The sequence below is a fragment of the Rhodnius prolixus genome, unplaced genomic scaffold (assembly GCF_049639745.1).
Source record: "Rhodnius prolixus isolate KJV_2025 unplaced genomic scaffold, Rpr scaffold_5, whole genome shotgun sequence".
Classification (NCBI taxonomy): domain Eukaryota; kingdom Metazoa; phylum Arthropoda; class Insecta; order Hemiptera; family Reduviidae; genus Rhodnius; species Rhodnius prolixus.
In genome coordinates, this window is record NW_027411624.1 from 9,800,124 (window position 1) to 9,826,217 (window position 26,094).

General features: G+C 29.4%; 1 protein-coding gene across 10 annotated transcripts; it reads right to left on the minus strand.

Annotated features, from left to right (window-relative positions):
* Window positions 1-5,326: 5,326 nt before the first annotated feature.
* Window positions 5,327-26,084, minus strand: Elp3 (elongator complex protein 3). 10 transcript variants are annotated; one of them, XM_074135859.1, is made up of 24 exons: window positions 25,932-26,084; window positions 25,582-25,829; window positions 25,190-25,393; window positions 24,945-25,099; window positions 24,705-24,866; window positions 23,790-23,916; window positions 22,467-22,684; window positions 22,234-22,366; window positions 22,032-22,159; window positions 21,271-21,452; window positions 19,272-21,187; window positions 18,519-18,664; window positions 17,649-17,832; window positions 16,899-17,037; window positions 16,048-16,180; window positions 15,312-15,320; window positions 13,508-14,330; window positions 11,535-11,778; window positions 10,633-10,864; window positions 9,749-9,843; window positions 9,314-9,445; window positions 8,473-8,651; window positions 6,586-6,685; window positions 5,327-5,570 (listed from the first exon to the last, which is right to left on the minus strand). In XM_074135859.1, the coding sequence occupies exons 1-11, from the start codon at window positions 25,945-25,947 to the stop codon at window positions 21,099-21,101; spliced, it is 1,662 nt and encodes a 553-aa protein (XP_073991960.1). In that variant the 5' UTR covers window positions 25,948-26,084; the 3' UTR covers window positions 5,327-5,570; window positions 6,586-6,685; window positions 8,473-8,651; window positions 9,314-9,445; window positions 9,749-9,843; window positions 10,633-10,864; window positions 11,535-11,778; window positions 13,508-14,330; window positions 15,312-15,320; window positions 16,048-16,180; window positions 16,899-17,037; window positions 17,649-17,832; window positions 18,519-18,664; window positions 19,272-21,098. The 10 variants fall into 10 exon arrangements, with proteins under 10 accessions (XP_073991960.1, XP_073991957.1, XP_073991956.1 ...); XM_074135856.1 differs by having other exon boundaries at window positions 13,508-13,662; window positions 14,743-15,320; XM_074135855.1 differs by having other exon boundaries at window positions 14,743-15,320.
* Between the last annotated feature and the right edge of the window lie 10 nt (window positions 26,085-26,094).

The following is a 26,094-nucleotide window of genomic DNA, read 5'->3' on the forward strand; positions in this document are numbered from 1 at the left end:
AAATGTTTTGGATGTGGGTTGCTTAATAATTTTGTTTTTATCTTTTTAAACTGGACATCTTTACGACACTATAATGGTAGTGTCGATGCCTAAATCCAATTCACAAAATCAGTGGAAGAGTTGTTTAAAAAATGAAGTAATCAGATGTACAATATTAAATTATTTTATTTTAAATTTAACATATGGATTAACCAATTCGGAACTCCTGAAAACATTTTAAGTAAAATTATAAATGTAAAACAGTAGGATGATTGTTGAAGAATCTATTAATGTATCTCTGGATATTAGTAAAAATATCTCTCTTTGTTATTATGTTGTTTGATAGTTTGAATATTCAAATACGTTAAACATAAAATAAATATATATAAGTAATCATTTGAGGTAAAAGAACGAAGCTTCGTCATTAGATAGTTGTTTGATAATTTCATAATATACGAAATAAGGGCTTTTTAAATCAAGTCCGGTACATTAATGTATTCTTTTTCTTCTTTCATGGCGCTACAACCCAGTGATCTTGGCCTCCTCATTACGTTTCCTCCTGTCGTCTTTATTTTTAGCAACCGCCATCCAATTACAGATTCGGAGGATATTCTTAGCATCTTGAGCCACTCCGTCCTGCCATCGTAACCTGGGCCTTCCAATTCTTCCTTTCCTGTCTGGTGTCTCGCGTGGCCAGCCCATCTCAATCTGCTCTACTTGATCCAATTTACTATTGGGAGCTCGGAACACCAGCAGACGGTGTTCTCCTCCTTGGAGATGGTCCATGATTCCGAGACGTACACCATAACGGGCCAAACATTAAGTTCATTACGTTTGAAAAAAGGTTCCAAGTAATTGTCTACTATACTTAAAATGATGATACCCTTCCCTTATTTGGTTGAAACTTCTAGTTACAATGTACAATGTAAAAACCAAAAGGATTTTTTTGAACTAAATCCCAATGATAATTAATATTAAGATAGGTTTCTTAATTTTGTTTAAAAAGAGTTACTAATAATTTTTTGTTCATTTACGTTGAAGATTGCCTTATTAGATCGAAAATCTAGTGATAATGTAAAACCAAGGGAAGTTTTTGTTAATATTTCACAAGGATTTAAGGTAAGGCTTAAAAATTGTTAGAAACGATCTAACAATAAAAAAAATATATTCAAATTTAAAAAAAAAAATAGTAATTGAATTTAGATGTTTTCTTACAGAGTGTGTTAGTCGTATTTTAAAACTTATCAACTAGTAAATAGATATCGCCTTATCGTATAATAATAATAATAATATCTTTATTAAGCCAAATTAAAAAAAAGAAACAAAACAATCACTGACAATATAAAGATAGTACTCTTGGTTTAAACCATCAGAGGGAGCTGGCATTATTAAAAAATAATAATAAAAATAAAATAAATAAATAAATAAAAATAAAACAACATTCTGCATATAAATTATAAGATAGTACTTCTGACTCGGATACATTTTGATACTTAACAAACAAAAATACAAATAAATACTACATTTTATAAACAAAACCAATGAAATACAAATGAAAGGGAACGTATAGGGATTGTTACATTAAAGATTAATAATTAAATTCCTGTACTAGGAAATACCTATACTGCCAGGCCGTTTTGCAATAATTAATCAATGCTTTAAAATCGTGTAAGTACAGCCTTTTTCAACCACTTGACGCGAAACTCTTTTAGTATTGGACAGATTGCAATGAAGTGGTAGATGTCCTCCTGCTGTGAAAGGTTGCAAAGCGAACAGAGGGATGATGCGCTTGTTCCATAACGTTTGTAGTTCAAACAAATCAATTCCCCTCTAGCTTTTATTATCCAGGTAAGATCATTTTTGGAGGGCCACCCATTTATGAAGTTTAAATCGTATTTTAAATCTTAATAAATTACTGAGGTTTTAGACGAGGTAGCTGCATTTACGCAATCTTCCAGAAATTTAAAACTTATTTGTTCTCTTAATTTAATAAAGCTATTATCGTATATATTTGTTTACTATATTTTTATTGTTTGTTCTTAAGAATTATGAATAATAGCATATTTTGAAAAAATACGTTGAACATACATATATATTAAGTAATAATTAAGGTATTGTGTCATGTAGTAATGTTACTGCCATTCTTGCATCGATCGTTAGATTTTCATTGTTTTGGGATTATATTATATTACGTCCTTTTCTTAAGAAGTTGTGAATGTCCAAACACAAACACACTATCATAAATACGCTATCATCTTGCAAGTTTTTTTATTGTTATAAAGGTTTTTTCGGAGTATTTGACTTATTTACGCATCTCGGTGTATTATTTGAACCATATATTTATCTTTATTTCATTTCGAAATAATTATTTCTTAGTACAAAGAAAGTAAGTGTAATTTTGTGTTTTTTGACTAAATTTGCAACCCTAGGGAGCTATGTATAAAATACAACTCCAACTTTACAATTTTAAAATATTACAAATGCACTAAACGTTCAGACTTTTAGTAAGTATTAAGTTCCATTAATTTTAATTTCATTATTTTTACAATTTTCCTACGATCAATTAATATTTGAATGGCATACATAACCACTCTATAACCTCCTATAGTGAGCAAGTGTAGTGTTGGATGGGAATGCCGTGCCGAAGTCGCTGTTGCAAACTGATTAATCGGTCTCTATAGATTAATTAAGTTGATAGATGAAAGCTAAAAGTAGATTTAGTTTAAAAGAAAAAGAAAACTCTGATTTCTACAATAATTCAATTAGTGTGAATTTAATAGAAACTAATAGTGAATTTGTATTATTCTTTTATTGTTATGCAGTGCTTTCATCTATTGGCTTTTATTCATATGCCAAGTTACTTAGCGTTCATTGAAAAAGTATGTATTTCTATGGTCCATTCTTTACATCCAACAGCAAGTTCTCATCCATTCTATTCTGGAGATTGAAGAAGTCATGGAAGTCCACTTAGGCTGTTGAATTGTTCTTCAGGTAATGTTATGCTTTATTTAATACGTTGAAAGTATTACATAATAAACTAAAATCTTTTCTATGATAATTGATTTTTCCCTTTGAGTCGGAATAAGTAATTTATTTTTCCTTTCGAGCTGAAATAAGTAATTTGAGAAAAGAAAAGTTGAAGTTTAAATATTCAACGTTTAACGTCTATGAATGCCACAGTATGTTTAATCTAATGAAACTGTTTTTAAGCCAGTGTTAACTTCTTTTCAATAATAATTTTTTCTATATTCTAACTTTTTTGTTAACTTGAATTTCATTTGTTTTTTTCTTTAGACAAATCAACCTAGTTGACAATAAAAAAAAGTAAATTTGAAGATTTAATTCGATTTTATTGGTATAAAAAAGTAAATTCTTAAAACTCTCGTTATTAAAACATGTGAACTCTAGGTTTATTTCGTCCAAGTCCATTTACTCGTATTTTGTTATAAAAGTATGTGTAATTAAATTAGTCGTACCTTCTTCTAGTAATAGGCACATCTTGAATGCTATAAAATGTTATTTTAAGAAATTAAAGAGAACATTTTTTTGAAAAAAAGGTTTAGTTTAATTGATAAATTCTATGTTTTGAGTGAAGTATTAATGTAGTGCGAATGAAATTCGTATTACTCCTACTTATGTTACCTGAGATGAATTTTTAAGGGTCCTTCTATACTTCCAGCAGAACGACCATTAATATGAAGTTATTCGCATCCAGGTAACTTTCATCTTATTATTTATTATGTTCAGCATGTTATAACAAGAATTAAAACTTTTTTTCGTACAAATTATTCCTTTTTTTTGTATTTGAAAGAAGTTTTAATTTTAGTTGATTGTAGATAGCAGTAATTTAATTGAAATTAATTAAATTTTTCATTCTACATTATTTCCCAAACACATAGAACTATTTTTAGTCGAACTTATAATTTTTAATTAATTTTCAAAAAAATAATTTCATAATGCTAGTAGATTATGTAATTATATTTTCCCAATGAAATTAATTTTTTTCCTAAGGAATGTGTGTTTTTTAAAATATATTTCATTATCGTTGCATGAAAAAATTTAGGTTTTAAAAAAATTATTTAGTTTAATTACTGTCTTCTTTATTTAATTTTTAAAATATACGTAAATTATTACACATTTTTTTCTTAATGCTAGGTATAACTCAATAAACATTTCAATTATTTAAATTATAATAATGATTTTCAGAATCAATACTGGTGATACCAAGAGTACTGCCTCCAAAACTAGTCATCAATGGAAACCCAAGTGAAAAAGACGTAAAAACATCAATCCATAGTTAACATTCCAGCAAATTAGGTTGGGAATCTATTTAAAAAAAAGGTATGTAGTTATACGTAATATGCATGATTTTAATGGTAGTATCATTACTCCTAAGTGATTAATCCAATCTCGATAGATTAATTAAGTTGATAGATAAAATTCTGAAGCCAGTCAGGGATAAAATAAACACAAAGATAGATTTAGTTTATCAGAGAAATATTCTGATGTCTTGAATAATTCATTTAGTGTGAATAAAATGGGAACTGATAATGAATTATTCTTTAATCATTATCCATCCAGTGCTTTCATCAATTGGCATTTCTAACGCTGCCTAGTGATGCTCAGTGTTCATTGGAAAGCTACATGTATGGGTTTTTCTTTACATCTAACAGCAAGTTGGCCAATGTTGGATGATTCTTTATTATTCTAATCTGGAGATTGAAGAATATAAGGAAATCTACCTACTACTTGGACTGTGGAAATGTTCTTCAGGTAATCTTATCAACTATTTAGTACGTTCAAAGTATTACAATATAAACTAAAACCATTTTTAAGATGATTTATCTTTTCATCTCATCGGAATAATTAACGATGTGAATGCATGCATTTCTAATCAAATGTAACTCTCACTCGGCCAATTTAAACTTTTTTTAATAATATCTAATCTTCTTTTATTAAATTCTAACTTTTTTTTAAACTTAAATTTTATGAAAAAGGTATTTTATTTAAAAATTGTAATATTCGTAGAATTTAAAAATTTAATTCCTTTTTCATAAACGAATAAATCTAATTGACAATAAAATAAAGTATTTTGGAAAATTTAATTCAGTTATATTAATGGGAAAAAAATTTAATTCTTAATAATTTTTTAATTAAAACGTAAACTTTTGGTTTATTTGGACCACTATTCTTTTTTTATTTTTGTTGATTACGGGTAAAGTTTTAATTGAAAAATTCAACATCAATCATGCATGTCAATTCTGCATCATTTTCTAATAAGTGTACTTTTTTAAAATATAAATCATTTTCATTGTATGAAGTTTTAGGGTCGTTTAAAAAAAATCAATTCTTAAGCTACAGACGTCTTTATTTAATATTTTTAATATACATAAATTGTACATATATTTCTTAATGCTAGGTAAAACTCAGTAGACATTATAATTATTTAAATTTCAATAAATAATAATGATTTTCAGAATCAATCCTGGTGAGAGTACTGCCTGCAAAACTGTTCATCAATGGAAGCCCAAGTGGAAAAGACGTAAAAGATCAATCCAGTGTGAATATTCCAACAAACATTGGTTAGGAATCTATAAAAAAAAAAAAAGTATGTAATTATACGTAATGTGCATGGTTTTATCAAAATTAAAAATTGCATGTAAAAAAAAATTAATAAAAGTTATTAAAAAAATTATTTAATTTATTATCCCATTAAATCTGTTAATTAATACGAAAAAGTAAAAATAAAACGTAAAAAATTAATAATATTTTATTAATATTTGAAAGTGTTGAAGAGAATGCGAAAAAATATAAAAGATAACCTAAATGGAAGGTTACAAAGTCGAGAGAGTAGTAGAAGTAAAAAAGAAAACCTAGAGGGAAGGTTAAAAATGGCTGGCAAAGTCGTGAGAGTGTGCAAGAGCAACAGTCAGCTGGAGCGATCTAGGAGCCAGTGGATCAGGTGAGTTAATTGGCCGCCATCTTGCTCTGGGAGGCTATATAACTAAGTTCGCTGGGCGGGTGGGGTAGGGCGGGGAGAACCGTCGAAGCGACAACATCTCCCCACTTCATGATTCTTTGAGAGAGAGGTGATGGATGTTAGACTAGACTAGATACATATGTTTAAGGGAGCGACAGAGCGACCTTCCCCCCTGCATCACTCAAGTCGTACTGACGAGAATTACCTGTGTTGCCGTATATATAGGGAAGGTTACAGCACTGCTACCTGGTGGCTACTTCTGGAACTATTTTCACACCTGTCTGATTAGTGGCGCCCTATGACGGATTTTTTTGGAACTAATTTCTTACTTTTTTGTTTACCTTAATTTCTTTATTATTTTAAGTTTCTCTGTTAGTTTTAAACACTTTTTTATCACTTCTTTTTATATTTTATTAATTTATATGTATATTATGTAAAATATGAAGTCTATGCAAAAATTAAATAATTTTTTTCAAAATAAAGGTTTTTATTTATTCTCCTACTTTACACTTTAAGTCTAAAAATTATTTAATAAATAAGACTGTGATACAAACATGCATTTTACAAATATCTGAATAATAAATTTTTTTAGCAATTGATTCATAATAAGAGTTGTTTGTACTTACTCATTTGTTAGATGTTTTCTCACCGTCTTTTTCATTTCCACTTTAGTAGATGGATGGTTTCACAGGTACTACTCCACCCACAGTATTGGAAGTTTTCAATCTGAAAATCATTCAATGAAATAAACAGTTTATATAGTTAATCTTTAATTAAAAAACATTCTATTCAATGACTCTACAAATTAAAACGCAACCATTAGTTTGAGATACATTTATATCTTTCAGAAAGAAGAAGAAACAAAATCGAAAGTTAAAATTACAGTTTAAATCTTTCAAACGTAACAATCTTTTAGAACGAATTCATTGCATTGTGAAATATTAAATTATTTTAATTTAAATTGCTTCTACTTTACAATTTTACTTTTGTAATAAACTATTTTTCATTTACATTCTATGAAAATAGTTAAATTTTGTTCAAAATTATTTAATTTTAATGATAAAATCTGTACATCTGTAGCTATTAGTAAAGTATTATTCATAAAAATTAAGCTGAAGCATTGATCTGTCATTAAAATAATTTATTAAAGAAGCTAAACATGGTTGAAGTTTCCTCAATGAAAAGGAAATATATACAGGTGTCCCAAGCTATATGGATAACGACTTTTTCTCGGAAACTAAGATAGCTAGAAAAAAACTAAAAAATAAGTGTTCCCTTAGTTTTTTGTTAGAAATCCAAATTTAATTTGTAAATATTTTTCGGTGCTTCCAGAAGCGAGATACAGACACCAACTTCAGTTTTTCAAATGGGGAGGTGTGGTTTTTATTTCAAATAGAAACATTTATTAGAAATGCTTTTAGATAAGCAGAAATAAGGAAAGAAAGAAAAAAAGTTATGAATAATCACCTTGTTTTTCAGGTCCCCCCAAAGGAAATAGTTCATAGGTGTCAAATCCGGTGAGAGAAGTGTCACTGAATCGCCCCCTGTGTCGATATAACACCATCAGGAATGTAAAGAGATATCTCGGTAGACAATTTGATGGGCATGTTATATCGACACGGGGGGCGATTCAGTGGCCACCTCGTTCACCGGATTTGACACCTACTTCTAAATCTAGGTGCATCAGAATCAAGCCGGGTTGGCATCTGTAGATGAACTAAAGCAAAGAATAATAGATACGTGTAGGTCGGTTAAAGCCGAATCTATTTCTTTGGCAGTAAGGGACAATTGGCAGGAAACAGCATGTCTATGCATCTCTAATGGTGGAGGCCAATTCGAGCATGATCTGTAATATTAATGAGGAGTGAAATTTATAATAAAATAGTACTTTTCTTCTTATTCAATCAAAAAACCGTTATAATATTATCATTTTGAAATTTCTTATAAGAATCATGTTTTCATTCATAACTTCTAAAATATCGCTCACAGAAAAATACCGTTCAAGTAAATTTTTCTTTAAAAAAAATAGAGAAATCTATTTCTGAAATAAAAACCCTACCTTCCCATTTGAAAAAATGAAGTTGGTGCCTGTATCTCGCTTCTGGAAGCACCGAAAAATATTTACAAATTAAATTTGGATTTCTAACAAAAAACTAAGGGAACACGTATTTTTTAGTTTTTTTCTAGCTATCTTAGTTTCTGAGAAAAAGGTCGTTATCCATATAGCTTGGGACACCCTGTATATATATATTTCAAAAAGCACATGTATGATCTATGATTAAGATTAATTTGATTGAAAAATCCATCACATTTATTATCTTTGTGAAAATGAGTTGAAAAATTTTTAGCACGACTAAAAATGGTTCAAATATTCAGAATTCACATGCAGTTTGAATTTATCAATCAAATTTAAACCTACTTTCTACAAAAATTGAAACTTTTCCAATCTCAGAGGGAAAAATCTGAAAAAAGTTTTGCTTTCTACTATAATATGAAATAATATATAAACCAACCTGAACAACAGTTCCACACAAGCCCCGTGATAGGTAGATTTCTTGACTTCTTCATGTTACGTAATAATTTTTTTAAATAGTGTTTTTATATTTTCACTGGAGGAGGTTTCCCAACTTCTTTTTCATTCTGGTTTAATTTTATGAACCATTTCTTAATGGTACTGCATCGGGATTTTAATCTTGAAAACAACTTTCAATGAAATCAAGTGTTTCTTAATATTAATGAGGAGTGAAATTTATAATAAAATAGTACTTTTCTTCTTATTCAATCAAAAAACCGTTATAATATTATCATTTTGAAATTTCTTATAAGAATCATGTTTTCATTCATAACTTCTAAAATATCGCTCACAGAAAAAAACCGTAAAATTTCTTTAGTTTTTTCTAGAAATAAGCTTTCTTATAATGATAAAACAAAATGAAATCCATCGAAAATGAAGGTATATGAATGAATTCATCTTTAAATCTCTTCAACGGTTAAATCTTAAAAGAATGAAATCGGAAAATTGCAAGAGATTGCTGACAGTAAATTAACTAAAATTAATTCACTCTTTGACAATATTGTATTTGCGATTGAGCTGAATCTTTTTTCGAGCAAAATAAACTTTTAGTACGCAATTTATTTTTATTCAAAATAAATAATTTTACGATCAGATTTCTAAACCATCGTACTTAATACTTATATACATGTGAGTATCTATTTTTAAATCAATTGTAATATTGCTTTTAAAAAAGGATTCTTTTATCGTTCGATCTTAAAGAGATAGATCTTCTTTATCAGAGAAAAGGTTTTATTAACTATTTAGATGCTTTAAAAATATTAAATAATGGGTATGATTACCTGAAGAAAATTCCACAAATAAAGCCACAACTTATGTGCAGACGTGCTGCTGGAAGCAAGGAAGGTCCTCAAAAGTAATCATTTCAGATAAATGAAAGTTGGAAAAGTGATGAAGGGCCACCAGCCGAAGAACTGGATAAAGGAAGAAAGAATTGTACAATATTACTTTTTTACCTAAATTAATTTTTATATTTTTCGTATAATAGAATGTAAAATATGAAGTCTATGTAAAAACAAAATAGGCATGTAAATAAATAATTTGTTTTCAAATTAAAGGTTTTTATTTATTCTCCTACTAAATAATACTTTTTATTTTCACTTTAAGTCAAAAAATCATTTAATAAATAAGATTTTGATACAAACATGCAAATTACCTATACCTAAATAATTCATTTTCTTAGCAATTTATTCATAACAAAAGTTGTTTCTACTTACTCAGTTGGTAGATGTTTTCTCAACGTCTTTTTTATTTCCACTTCAGTTGATGGACGGTTTTGCTGGTAGTACTCACAGTATTGGCTGTTTTCAATCTGAAAATCATTATTCAATGAAATAAACAGTTTATAGAGATAATCTTGAATTAAAAAGCATTCTTACAATGATACTGCAATTTAAAAGGCAACCATTTGGTTAAGATAAATGCCTATCTTTCAGGAATTTAAGAAAAAAATAAAATATTAATGCTAAAAGTTTAGTCTAAATCATTTAAACGGATTAATCTTATAAAACGTATTTGTAGCACTGTGAAACATTAAAATATTTAAACATGAATTACGACTACATTGCAATTTAACTGTTGTACTAAACTTGGTTTAGTCTTGTTACCCTAAATGTTATATAAATTTATTAGATTTGTTAAAACTAAAATTAACCATTTTTCATTCAAGTTCAATTTTGTTCAAAATTCTTTCAATTTAACCTACAGAAATACATATAATACATTTATTGATAAAATATTATTCATGAAAATGAAATAAATGGGAACCAGTAATCTTTTAATCTGTATAAATAATGAACGTAGTTTAAATAAATCTACAACGTTGACGGTAATTAAACAAAAGCATTGACACGTATATTTAAACAATTTTTTAAAGAACCTAAACGTATGTATTTAAATGAAAATGAAATATATATATATATATATATACGTGTTTTCAAAAAATACAAATACGATTAATCATTTAAAAAATTATTCAGAATTCAAATGCACGTAAGACGTAGAATTTCAGAGTTCTACTACCCACTTACAGCAAAAATTAAATTTTTTTTCAGATCTAATAGGAAAAATTGAATTAATGTGAAAAAAAGATTTTACTTACTGCTGTAATACTGTTTTATATGAAACAATGGATAAGACAACCATAACAATTTCATAGGCAGAATGGAAGGTAGGTATCGACGGCTTCTTATACTCCAGAATAGAATGGATGAGAATCGACTCATATTTGCCGGCGTAATGAAGAGCCCATAGAGGTAATCATTTCAGAGGAAAAATGAGCATCACTGTACTGCAAGCTGGAGTAGCGTTGGAAAGGCCCATGGCTGAAGGCACTGGATAATGGAAAAGAATATTACATTAATAATTATAATTTAATTCACACCAAATGAAAGATTGTTGAAATCAGAACATTTGTATATTAAATAAAATCTCTTATCAAGAGATGTCTAGGAGTGTACGTTTAACTTTAAATGTTTTAATCGAATATCATTTTTTTTCAACAAAAATTAAAGAGTTAAATGTCAATTGAGTTAATTTGACAAAAACATAAAAAGTACTTTGAAATTTAAACTTTTTCCATGAAATTGTGAAAAAAAAAGATGTACCGTTTTATTAAAAACAAAAATAACATTTTTGAAAAAAGTGAAGGCTAATAGTTTTATTTCATGATTAAAGATAGTTTGATAATAAAGAACTTGAACATTTTTTATGTATATAAATTATTTCGAAGCATGAAATACAACATTATTTTCGATTGTTAGAAAAAGTAAAATGAAAGTTTTATTTGCTTTAAATGTTACCATTCTCCAATAAAATTGTAATTTTGCAAGAAAACATATTTGAAAAAAATTAGATGGAATATAGCACGATAATTTTGAAAAAAGTAGAACAGCATTCACCAATATTTCAATCAAAATTTACTAAATTAAATATTATTTATCAGAAAAAGGTTTTAGTTTATGTTGTAATACTTAGAACATATGAAGTAATATATATGACTACCTGAAAAATAGTCCCACGCAGGTAGAGTGGTTAGTAGACTTCATTGACATCTTAATACGCCAAAATAAACTTTATGAGAATCATCTAATATTATCGGCGAGCTGCTGGGTGTAAAGAATGGTCCATGGAGGTAATCATTTCAGATGAAAGATGAGCATTACTAGGCTGCAACCTGGCTAGTGTTGGAAAGCACTGGATAAAGACAGAAAACTGTAATTTCCATCACTGAGCTCCTTTCAAAAGGCTATTAAACAACAAAATATAATGAAACTTATAATTTTTACTTTATACTTTTAAGTGTACAGCAACTTATTCTAAAAAATAATGCTGCCTAATACATGGTGCATTTTTATTATTGCAGACATCATTAACGAAGTTTCACGCTTTGTGCAATAAGACAAGATATTTTGTTATACATCATATATATAAAAAAATTTAAGCTATCTTCAAGACCAAAATCATGGAAACCATAGAAAAGGTTTACATCCAGTTATTATAATCAACAGAAAAAAAAACTTTAAAACAAAAACAAAAAAAGGTAACTAAAATTCCTCTTTTATTTTGAGGAGTATTTGTAATAAAAGGAAGTTTTATTTTTAAATAATTTATCAAAACATGCTTACTTTAAAATATCACTACACATTAACATTTATCTGAATGTAAAATGTATCACTGATTTTGTTCATAGTAAACTGTCTGTTGAATCCCTTACAGATTTTGGACTTTCATGTATTATTAGGCGATGATTAATCAGTTAAAATAATATACTAGTTCGTGAATTCTAGTTTTAACTATTCCCACCTATCAGCTAACACTACACTTGCTGACTGAGTGAGGGAGGTTACATAAGTGGTTACAAGATATCATATGGGGTGATATTCAAAATGTTTATGAACTGTTAAACATTTTTTGAAAAATAATGAAATAAAATTAATGAAACCTAGTATTGAGTATCTGTTGTCTTGATTATTTTTGTTAAATAGATTATATTTTAGAATTGTATTTTACATGGGAGGGCGAGTTTTATGTATGCTAAAAACACTGAATTATATCAACTTTATTTGGACTAGGAAATATTGTAAAATTAAAAGAAATAATTATAAATATAGATCAATATGTGATACTACTTAATAAATAATGAGTATATATTAAAATCTGAAAAACTTTTATCAATAAAGAACAAACAATATTTTAAAGTATTCAAGCTTTTTTTTATTTTATTTTTTGCATTGTGTTTCGGTAAAGTTTTGCTCAGCTGTACATATGTTTCTTTGGTATGGAATGACTTTAAATAGCGTGTTAATTCTGATCGTTATTTTATTTATTTTTATTTTTTAATGGCTTTGTATTTGTATATTTCTACCTTTTCCATTCGTATTTGTTTTTTGTATCTGCCTTTAAGTTTTTCTCCTGCTCTGGAGAAACTAGTTTAAATACCGCTGTTGTCGTGATGGTGTTTCTTTCAGTAAGGGCAATTGTTTTGTTTGTTTGTTGTTGTTCCTAAACGCGGTTTTGAGGCCTAGTTTCTCGAAACCTTACATCGTGTGGTAGATAGATGTAAGTAATCTTAGTGAATATGTTGGATGGTTTACTAGTTTAGACAATTTTATTTGTACTTAGAGTTACATTAATAATGCTGGTATTGTAAATGTGATTTGTAATGTTGTTCGAATGGTGTTGAGTTCTCAATTACAGTTGGTCGGAGCAATAGGCTCAGCTTTCAATGGTTGGTGCAAGAGAAATAAAATAGCTTTCAATCTGTCAAGTGTCTGAGAATCGCTAGTGTATAAAAATATATAGAACGTTGGGCATATTTCAGTTATACCAAATCTATTTGCGGTAAATTTTAACAATAGGCACCTAAAGGCGTAGCATAATATTTAACTGATTACGTTTAGCTACTCCCATCAACCTCGAAATTTAATTATAAAAATGTACACAAAAAAAAACATTTTTTAATGGCAGTTGCTTACCTGCAAGAAGTCTTAAAGCGCTTTAAACATAAAAAAAAATTTTTTTTTACTCCTATGTATGTTGAGGCCTTCTGCCTAATGCAGAAGCACAATCACATTTCAAAGGGATTTAAAATTTTCATTGGCCTGGTTTTACTGCAGCAGCAACTTGAAAACTAATAATCATACATAAAAAATAACCTCAACAAAAACCTACAATTTTTTAAGTTAAGTTTAAGGGTGGACTGAACGACAAATATGAAGTAACCTACTGGAGTTTGAATCAAATTTTGTGTGGAGGTTATTTAGTGCATTTAATAGTTAACAAAAGTACATGCACATGCTACCTAGTGGCAGTTGCTAAAACTAGTTCTTATAAAATGTCTTACTAGTTTAAGCAATCGTTGCTAGATAGCACTGGTGTAACTTACACATTCTATTTTTTGCCAAATCTTTCTGATTTTGTGGGAAGAATAGTGTAGAGTTTATCTTTTTTATTAAAGTTGGCTATTTGCTTTATTTTAGGTGAATGTCTTAAATTTTAGATCATTTTTTTCATTTAAATTGTGAAAATTTCAAAATAATCATTAATAAATTCCACACAGTGGTCCCACGGAAAAGGAGACTAATATAAAATAAAAAACAGGATTATATTTATTTTTAATTTATCATTTTTATTCAAAATATACTCCTTCTTAGTCAATATATCGCTGCCACCTTTGGTTGAATGTTTTAAAGCTCTCTGTAAACTCATTTGTTGGTATACTGTCCAAATTGGTCCTTGAAGCCTTGTGAATATCCAAAATTAAATCGAAACTCCTTCCTTTCATCGCCAGTTTCAATTCTGGAAATAGCCAGTAATCGCACAGTCTAAATCAGATGAATATGGGGGTGATCGTTTTTTTGGGGAAAGAAATCACGTACAATCTTATTCTTGTGAGCCGGTGCATTGTCCTGCAGTAGCGTCCATGACCCTTGCACCCGATAATCAGGGAAGAAATCGCGGAACCCAGACCCATAAACGGTGCAAAACCCCCAAGTAATAATCTGCAGTTATAGTTTGACCGCTTACATATGGCGCCCATAATATCGTCACTACAAAAGCAGTCACCTTTTCCATAGGACTCACGGTTTTGAGGGATAATAATTTTGGCTATTCACAGTGAAAAACACTCTATTAATCTCCATAATATGTAATCATGGTTCTCTAATTACAAGTAACGAAACTAAAAAGAAATAAATCAATAAAAACTTACGATTTTTAAGTAGTTGTAGATATGGAGTAACAAGTTGTCTACGAATCTAATGTTGCTCCCTAACTTTGCTGATCTACAGTACTCATCAATCTACTGCAGGACTCAAACTACTGCATTTACTTGATTATAAAATCCAATGAACTGAACTGATCCATAGACTGTTAGATGTATGGTGTCGAGAGGAAGGTGATCGTGATCAGGAATATGAACTAAAACCAATAGTCTATACATTCCTCAGATGTAATATCTCCATTTACTAGAAGATATTATGTAAATCGATTGTATGTAAATCGAAATAGACAGATTGAAAGGTATTAAAGAATGTTGAAGTTTGACACTAAAAGTATGTTTGGCCGAATATTTGTATCCACCATCTAAATTTGTCCACACACATGTAAAATATGTTTAATGAATTTTAAGTAAGTAGAATGAAAACTAAAAATAAATTATTTAGTGCAACCTAAAAGATCGATGAAAAGCTTATACAACCTGTACATCCATAACTTAACTAAACTATTATTAATTATAACTGGAAGACCTTATTCTTGAAAAACTAACACTGGATTTACCAAAAGTAGCTGCAAAAAAAACAAAACAAACAATTGTTATGCAAACAATTTAATTTTAATCGTTCATAGACCTTGTGAGAAAAGGCACAACACTGAGCTGTGCATTGAATAAATAAATGCAAGGCAGGTTGTGTTCACATTCATTAGAGGAGAGAATGTTATCTGTTAGCAGTGCACTCGGAGTAGGGTCTTGAATAAAGCAGATTAATGTATTTAATAATCTTAACACGTTGACTGCTATATCGGTCCCCGGCGACCGATGCATGTCTGTAAGTTGAAGAGTGAGTGATTATTTTCTAATCTTGCCTCACTCAATAATGCATCTAAATAAAAATGAGATACCGCAGCTTTAGATTTTTTTAGTGATGATTCTGTTTTTGATAAAAATTATGAGCAATCTTCAACAGATACGACAGATCCTGTAAATACAAATATTGCAGATAACAGTGCAAAAATTTGGAAGAAATGACATGATATGAAAATAACGAAGTACTGACCGGTAATGGAAATTCATGGCACGACATTATTCCTCATATTTATGAATTTGTGAGATATTCTAATGAATCAAAACTCAATTTGACAAGACTAGAATCAATGTTTAAAATTATAACTGCCCTCATAAGGTATCTATTATAGATTGTCTTGAAAATTAGTTAATTTCATAACTAATTCTAATCACATTATGTCTTAATCAAAGATAAAATCATTCATTATAAAAGTTTAAAGAGTTGCTTACCTGCAAGAAGACTTAAAGCGCTGTAAAGATGCAACAACTCGCAATTTTATTTACTTCCAATGAAGTTCATGATCAGTTTTCTAGGTCAGTTAAAATCCTCACTTGTCTAGTTACAGCATCAGCAAATTTAAAACTGCCAATTACGCATAAAAATGTTAAATAAATAAGTACGCAGTTTCTTGAAACAAACATTTCTTGAAATACTGATTTTTCGATATGTAGTACAAAACGTTTATCAACATGCAGTAAGTCAAACAGAACAATAATGTGGTTTTGTTGGAAGTTAAGTATTATGCAACACTGAGCTTACATTTAATTTACATTTAACAAATTTATTAGATGGACTAGTAAATTTAAACAATACTTTAAAGAAGGATTTTGACTAGCCATTCAATTAGTTAAAAATTAATAACATTCATTTCTTCTTTTTATCTACAGAAGGTGTCAAACGTACATGCCCATGCTACCTAGCGGCGATAACTGCAACTAGTTCTACATGTAACACCTTCTTAGTTTAAGCAGTCGTTGCTAGATAGCACTGACAAACATTACAGCCTAATCTATGACAAATAATTATAATTTTGTTGGAAGAATAGAATAGATTTTATCACTTTTATTAATGTTGCCTACTTTGTTTATTTTAGGTACATGCCTTAAATTTCAGACATATTTTCTCTTTAGATTGTACAAATATCGAATTAATGTATTTAATTCGACTTTTATCAGAAGCTACATATGTACAACCAATCATCCCAGAGTAGAATATTCTTTAAAAATGTCTACAATATACATTAACCTTTCTCCAATTACAGGTATCTTAACTGAAAATGTTTAAATCAATAAAAACTTACGATTTTTAAGATCAAATCTGATGTCTTTTCGCAACTGAGCCGATCTGGAACAACTATAACACCTACTTATGTATTTCCAGTAATTTGATATAATATATAAAAATTTATGTACACTTATACAAAGCTGGATATTTTTTTCCTGCAACAATATGAAAATACTGTAGGTTTCATGACAATGTCTAATATGAATTATAAAATTAAGAAAAAACTATCTATTTCTTAAGAATTTATAATAAGAAATAGAATTTTTGTTTATCCCAGTTTTAATCAAATTGCCTGGACTTACTGTACATAAGTTACTGTGAAATCTGTTTATTATAAATAATTTGTTTTATCTCAAACATTTTTCAGTGAAAAATTATTGCGAGACACAATAGAAATAATTCATAACAGATATTATGAATTTTTTGAATGGCTTTGTTTGTACATTTTTATGTTTTGTAAGAATCCTAAACGTTTCATTTCTTTCTTATGCAACAATAAACAAAATCTAAAATAAAATTGAACTAAAACTCTAGGAATAAAATACAATTTCATTGTCCATTGGATTAATTTGTCTACAAAAAAAAAAAAAATTATTCACTCCAAACATTACGTTTTTTGAACGAAATTAATGTTTTATTTAACAGAAATAATGTTGAAAAAAAGTTTAATTTGGCTGAACAACATATAATTTGATTGAAAAAAGGAGAAGATGATTAGAAATAGAGTTTAGATTATGCTTACAAATAAAATAATAGATAAGACTACCTGAACCACATTTCCACAAGCAGAATGGTAGGTAGATTTTCCTGACTTCTTTATTCTTCGGCCTAGAATGAATAACAAACACCAAATATTTCCTGGCATTTTGCTTGTTCTAAATGTGGGCTTATAAAGGAAATCTTTTCAGAAGTAAGCTGCCAGAGGATTGTAAGACCCTTGGATGAAAACACTGGAAAGTTAAAAGCATCATTAAAGATGAAGGGAACGATTGAATTTCATATGTTGAAATCCTATTTCTTCCAGACAGTCATATGACTTCCAACAGTCCGAGTATATTGTGGTACCCGGCAGCATAGAAGTCTTAATGATATCTAGAGAGGTACCTTTATCCCGACTTTCAACAACTCTGATAAGATTAAATCCCGCTCTCCTCACCACCTAAACACATATTAAGCATTCGAACATTTTTCTCTGCAATACTTTTTTTTGCCAAACTTGCTCTCATCAATTTCCACAGTCCTGCTATAATCACTAATCTTACTACTCCCATTAAGAACAATTTCCATGCAAACCGTACTATAATAACTCCGCCAGTCACACTGTATGATCACTCTAACCTAATTCATCGCGCACATCATTTTGCTTTCGCTTTTGGGCCGAATAAACATTGCACTTCCATTCATACTTATGTATCACATGCTTTCGTTTGTTCAAAATCACTTTCCTTCAACCTACTACTAATCAAACCAACATCCATGTTATCTTAAGACTTTTATACGACTTTACACACTCACACCACATTGAAGCTTCTGCATAAATAAAAATTATAAATTGATCGTAGTCATTGCAAAAAAAGTTCATTATCTCGCAATTGAAAATAAATGTATATACTAAAATCATTTCAAAGTTGCTTACCTGCCAGATGTCTTAAAGCGGTGTAAACACACAAAAACTCCAGGTTTTTTTTATTCCCGTGAAAGTTATTGCTTAATGCAGAAACACAATCAGATTTTTAAGGGATTTAAAATTTTCATTCACCTGGTTTTACAGCAACTTGAAAACTGCCAATCATACACAAAAACCTCCTCAACAAAAACTTACACTTTTTAAAGTTAAGTGTAAGGGTTGACTGAACGTCAAACTACAAATTATAAAGTAACCTACCGCAGTTTGAATCAAATTTTGAATGGAGGTTATTTAGTGTAATTAACAGTTGACCAAAGTACATGCCCATGCTACCTAGTGACAAGTGCTGAAACTAGTATTAATAAAATACATCTTTCTAGTTTAAGCACCCGCCGCTAGAAAGCATTAACGTGTTTTTACTGCTGACCACTTTTTATTCAAATGTGAATTTTTTTAATATTTCTAATTTCCTATTATGAATAGTCTAAATTATGTTTTCATTTTTATTGAAATTCGCCAATTTCTTAAGCAAATTTATTATGTAAGATCTTAAATTTTTGATCAATTTTTCTTTTTAATTGTGCAAATTTCAAAATAATCCTTCCACATCAGAAGCTATATGCATAAAAGAAACATGCAATTGGAACAATAATTTGGGTGTAACAAGGAAAGATAATTATTTATAAATATCCATAAAATTTAATCATGGTTCTCTAATTACAAGTAACGAAACTAAAAAGAAATAAATCAATAAAAACTTACGATTTTTAAGTAGTTGTAGATATGGAGTAACAAGTTGTCTACGAATCTAATGTTGCTCCCTAACTTTGCTGATCTACAGTACCCATCAATCTACTGCAGGACTTCAAACTACTGCATTTACTTGATTATAAAATCTATTGAACTGAACTGATCTATTGTCATTTGTTATTAGCTGAATGTTAATTGTGTTGCTAATTTTATCCATCGTATTATACTGTCAGATGATTTCCTTCCAGTTTCGGACTTTCATCCATAATCAGAAGATGATTAATTAGTAAAAATAGATATTGGTTTGTGCACACTATTTATCCTGCTCGCAACAGACATTACGCTAGCTGACCGACTGAGCGATGGAGGTTAATACATACATAAGTGGTTAGATCACATGGTGCATATAATAGTGTGATATTTAAAATGTTAATGAAGTGCAAATCTTTTTTAAGGCTTGAATATTTTTTATACGTAGGTAATGTTTTAGAATTATATTTTACATGAGGGGACGCACTTTATTTAGGCAGAAAACAATTATTTCAAGTTCATTTTTACTGGGAAATATTGTAAAATTGATAGAAATCATTTTAAAATTGAATATTGATAAACATGTGATCCTAATTATTTTAACAAAAAATGCGTGAATCTTTAAGAGAATACTTTCAATATTAAAGAATAATCAACTTGACTTTATATTCACGCATTTTATTTTTGTTTTTCCAGCAGTATTTTGGTGGTTTTTTAGCTGTCTGTGCATTTGGTACGTAATTATTAAATATCGGGTCCTTGTTTTAGATAATTTCGGTCGTTCATAACGGCTTAGTGTTTGTTTATTTTTGTTCTATATGTATACGTCTTCCTTTTCTCCATGTACGCAACAGTGTCATGTTGTTGATATCGTCGGGTTGTTGACTGTGGATAAGGTCGTTTGCTGGAATGAGTCCGTTTTGTTGTTTTTATATGAGCGGATGTTTGTCCACTAAAGCAGATGACTGTGTGGCAAATAGTTCAAAATTATACTAAGCCTCAATTAACAGTAAAGTATCTATATGTTATTGTAATTGCAGTTACACAATAATGATTAAAAATTTATCATTTTTATATTGGTAAAACCTACCCTACACTTCTGTTCCTTTAATAGTTCAGAATAAATGGAACCTTGGACTTTTAAACTAAACTCTCAGAAGCAAAATAATAAAATAACAAATAAATAAATACCGTACAGCAACTACTCTTTAATATTTAGATAGATTAATTATAGCCTTTTTGGTGGGTGACTGCAAAAATCTTAAACGAAATCCCTAACTGCTGCTAATTTATAGTGTTGCAATTTAAGGACTTCTAATATGTAGAAATTGTATTTAGAACATTATGACAAACCTTAGATATTCAATGATTACATTCTATTTATCTAATTGTTACACTTTTAAGAACATTAGCGTCAAATTCAAAATTGATTTACTACTTTTTGGATAATTTTTTCTTCTTCTTCTACTTCTTTCTTGACCTTACGGTGATACCAAAAAAAAAAGAAAATTGTCAATGAGATTAAAATAATTTTTAGTTAGGGCATATAATTTAATTTTAATGATTTTTTTTATAAATCATACTTATGTTCAATATTTACAATGCTCCAGAGTAAACAATTTAGCTGATTAAAAATTCAAATTCCGGTCTCTAAAACGTAGATTAGACAAAAAAATAGATTGATTTACATTTTCCAAAATTTCTTTAAAAGATAAATTATAAAATATCAATTACAAGCAAATTTAAAATATAATTAAAATAAAGAATTTATCAGTTTACATTTAAGTAAAATGACGATAATAATAAGTGCTAAAAATAACTATCACACAACTTCTTGGACATATAAGGACCATCCAGTTCATATCCGATTTTCCTATAGTAATTTCTGGTGCCTACACCTGTAATAGCATTAAAAAAAAACAAAAAACTGATAGTTAAATAACTAAAAGCATCAAGTATTTTTAAAATTTTAAAAACTGACCAGAAATAACGGCAATCTTATTTGATAAATGTTCCTCTTTAGCTATTCTTTCTGCTTCTTCCATCAGAAGCATTCCAAAACCTTGGTGCTGGAATTTTGTAGGATCTCTGGAACTTACTGGTACAACACTGCCGTATACGTGTAGTTCTCGTACGATTGATACACCTCCTTTCAGCTCATTTCTGCAGCGATGGTTATCAGGTTAGAAATAGTAGAACTTTCATAAACATTTTTTGTACTAAATTTAAATAATTTTAATTTTTCCATTACTCTCCAATTCGCTCTTAAAATATGACTATTTTTTTTTTTCATTTTTCAAGCACAATTTATGTTTGGGCTGTTATTTTTGTTTAAAATGTTTCTTAAATGACAAACATTCTTTCTCTTGCTAATTAAGGGTGACAAATTATGAACCAGGTTATAATTTAAGTTTTTTTCAGTAAAATTTATGCCAATATTTTCTGAAGTTGATAGATGATCAAGTTTTTTTACCGAAAGCAATACGAGAACCGTTCAGTGTGTATTTTTATATACATTTAAAATAAAACGAACGTATTCAGCTAAATTGTAATTCATACATTCAAAAAACCCAATTAATCTGAAGTTTTTTAAAAAGAAGATTAATTTGAATGTTTGAAAATGCTAAAAGGCAAATGATAGGAAATCTGAAAAACTGGCGCATATTTTCTTGTTACCACGTCTTTGTTAGTCAAAATTTCGGAATATGCAATCAGAAAAATAAAAAGGCTTCATTAACTTACCTGAAAGTATCATTTGAACATTTTCTTAAACGTAATAGTCCAACCAAAATATCTTGCTCTGGGTCTTCGTAAGATAAAAACGTCTCCCAACCACCATTAGCCACGTAATCTCTTCTTATCAATTCTACCTGTAATTTTTACTTCAACAATCATAGTTATACATTTATTTTTATTTTTTTAAATATATTGTAAAACACCTAACCTCATATGGCCGAACTTTGTTATGAATTTCCTGAATACCGACTTCTCTAGTTCTTACATCACGACATTCAACTCCTAAATCCTTCATTCGTGCTAATGCTAATTCTCTTAGATTACCATGCTCTACACCAGAACTGTAAGAGCGGCAAAAAATTATTCTCTTTCACCAAAGAGAATGATATTAAATGACCTAAGTTTAGATTATTCCATATTTTACTAGAAATATTTCTTCACCTGACTAACGGCATTGGTATATCTCTTTGGACCCTGTAAACTCGAGTCCAAGGTGGCACCAATGCAAGTATTCTGGCCACTAAATCTACCAAAGTACTCGGTGGATAACTTTTATATCTTCCTGTCTTCCACAGCTCATACAAACCAGTACCTCGTATCACAAGCGTAGGATAGATTTTTAGGCCGTCCGCTCGAAAAGCAGGATTTTCGAAGAATTCCTATAAAATGAATAAAGGGATGTATATAATTAAGTACAAATTGAATTACAAATTTATCAGAGAAATGACATTCAATATTAATTCTCCCATTCTCTCTATATTAGACTAAGTTTTGAATATTTATTCACTACGAAATATTCTAATTTAAATTTTAAAAAAAAAGGTTATAGTTTCTTTTAATTTTTCAAGAGTACATTAATTTTTTTAAAAGACGATTCAACATATTTAGAGCTATCTTCCTGTAAGTCAATCGAAACAACAAAACGACAAAAATTTAGAAAAGCGAATCAAGTTGTATTTCTCTTACAATTCTCAAGGCTCTGGTACATAATTTCTGCAATATCTGATTTCCAGAAACATATTTATTACTTATTAACATCACACATATATTTCCCGAGAAACATTATTCAATTACAAACAAAATAAAGCATGGATGTAAGAGGATGTAGTGACGTAAAGTTTTCCGCAAAATCCTTCCGCAAGCCTTCTTGTACGAAGGCTGTAACATGGTACGATCGTACATAAATTTTACTAAAATGTACATTACAGGGATGTTCAAACATAATACTTTCCCCGAAATTGCCATTTTCTAGAAAATTGTTTTAAATAAAAGTTGTAGATTTGAAGTACTACAAATATATGTACTTCGTTTAAAGAAAAATCTTGGATCTATTTCCGAAAAAAAATTACAAGAAACCAAAGAAAAAACTCCTCAACAAAATAGTACTTGCTGAGGGATTTTGAATGCTAAATTTACTTCTCATTACCAAAGATGAGCCTTAAAAAAAAAATAGTTTCCTGTGATTTTTCATTTCAGAGGTATGTTGCCACCAGATTATCTTTTATAAAATCACTATTCTGGACTCAAAAATTTGACCAACAAATTTTCAAGTTAAATCAGTTAACAAATACTCTTTCATTAAATCAGTTAACAAATACTTCAGTTCATGATATTTTTCAAATTGTTAAATGTTATTTTTTAAATTAGTAATGAATTTAGCACTGAATATCAAGAGTTACGTCCAATCTCTGTTGAACCAGCTAAGAGTCAAATGTATACATATCAATAATGGACAATATAACTATTTAATACACATTTGCTTACAATAAATTGCTCAATGTCTCTTTCTATATCAACGTTTGGCAAATCAGGCATCATATGGGCAACTACTTTGAATCCAGAATCTTTAGCCAATGAAAAACTTTCACACACAGCTTTCACAGTATGTCCTCTGCAATTAAAGTGGTTGGTTAATATGTAATTTTATAAAATAATCTAGTATCAATGACGTATATATAGGTCAATTACCTGTCTAAATTCTACAATAGATACATCGTATTTTCTTGTTTGCTTAATACATATTACCTTTCACAAAGATTTGTAAACCATCTCACATTAAATACTAAAATATAACAAAAATCTGAGCATATTTTTTCTTGATCATCAAACAGTACTTGGCAATCTGCTCCATCAAGTAAACCAAAAGTTTCTTACTAGTCTAAACTAAATCTGAATAACAATTCAGATGTTGAAAAGGTGGTTAGATCTTCAGTTCCGGATAATATCTTGAATTTTATCCATTGCAGCAAACTTGTAGTTAGCAAAAACAGTGCGAGACGGAAACATAATTGAAGTCGAAATCTCTATACCAAATTAATTAATTTATCTTTGATGATGGATCAAAGTCCCAACCGGCCAGGGATAAAATAAACATGTGTGCTATAATTGATAAAATCAAGACGTAATTCAGATAATTATGAGTCACTGGGAATCTTTTTAACTCTAAAAACTGCTCCTGGTAGCGGATGGGACTATGCTGGCTCATAGATGAATTTAATTTATAGAAAATGAGTGCTAATCCGTTTTCATTAGCAAGGAAAACTTACGAAGAAAAGACAAAAAAAAGGTAAAATGAATGAAGATAGTGTGCAAAATAAAGTACTTATCATATTAAAATATTAATGTTATTATTTAAGATAATTATTATATCAAGTCTAACATTAAAGAAATGATAAATACCTGTTTGTATCTCTGGCCACATCTTCATAAACTGATTGAACTCCAATTTCAAGTCGAGTGCATCCATAACGCAACATATCTGACAGATGGCGCTTCATACAATAATCGGGGCGAGTTTCAATCGTAATACCTATGCACTTAACTTTGCTTTTCTCCGAAAATCTGTTTTTTCAAATTATGCTCAAATTAGGGTACATTTAAATTCCAGGCAACATTATTTTCATAAAATTCAGATCATACTTTACAGCTTCATCAACATTATTGCTAGTATGGCCAGACAATGCATCATGTAAATTCCTGATGAAATAGTCACGATAGTCTTCTGGCAAACACATAAAAGTTCCACCCATCACTATGAATTCTACTTTGTCCACACTATGACCTAGTTGTTTCAGCTGCGCGGGTTAGCGTAATTAAGATTAGTTTCACATGTAAAATGTATATATTTCAATAGACATTCCCAAAAGACCTTCACTGCCTCTAACCTGTTCAATTCTATGCCGGGTCTGAAGGTAAGGATTATATCTCGCTCGGATTGCTCTCATGGAAGTTGGTTCATAACCAGTGTAAGACTGAGTAGAATACTCAAAATCAGAATCAGGTCCTCCTGGGCAGTAGACACAAATATTTCCTGTCATATTGATGTGAGGACATCGATGAGGCTTGCACATTACAGCAACGACAGCTATCTGCAGAGGAACAACATAAGCTGTACATCTTCGAAGAACAACAAGCACTTATCAAAAGATGCAGCTAAATCTATTTCAACACAATCCAAACATCTCCAGTTCATATGTAACCACATTAAGAAGACTGGATCATTTGAAGACGATAATTCATTTCTGATTATTTAAACAAAAAAATTGTAATTCCTTACCCCACTAGCGGTACGAATTGGTTTTGCCTTTAGTTTTGGATATAGGATTTTTCTGGATTCAAATGGGACAGCAGCTATAATATCAACCAATCTGGGCGATGTTTCCAAACCATATTTGGATGAAATTTTAGTTTTTAATCTATTTAGATTAACATCTTTCCCATCTTTATGAGCTTGCAGCAGTTCTTGAATTATTTCTGCAATTGTTATGACAGACCGCTCTTCCCGACTAAGTTTCATTTGAGATGCTGGAAAAATAAGTAATTTTCATTTTTTGCGTAATTTAACTAATGACACAAATTGGCTTACAAGCCAAGTGAAGCTAATATAGAAAAATATTGAGATCTTACCAGTATTTTTCACCATCTTAATTAGTTTATACTAAAATAAAATCTACAAACTCGCTAGAGCAAGTTATTTGACCCTAACTTCCCAAAGGCCTAACCTGCAAAACACATTTCTCACATTACTAATACAAACCTCCTGTGTTGCACTCTTGTACAGGTAGGTTTT

Coding starts and splice junctions, on each gene's coding strand:
- Elp3 (XM_074135862.1), bottom strand. Junction 23,917..24,704: donor GTGGCCAGAGATACAAACAG/GTATTTATCATT, acceptor CTTTAATTGCAG/AGGACATACTGTGAAAGCTG. Junction 21,453..22,031: donor TGTTCAAATGATACTTTCAG/GTAAGTTAATGA, acceptor CCATCGCTGCAG/AAATGAGCTGAAAGGAGGTG.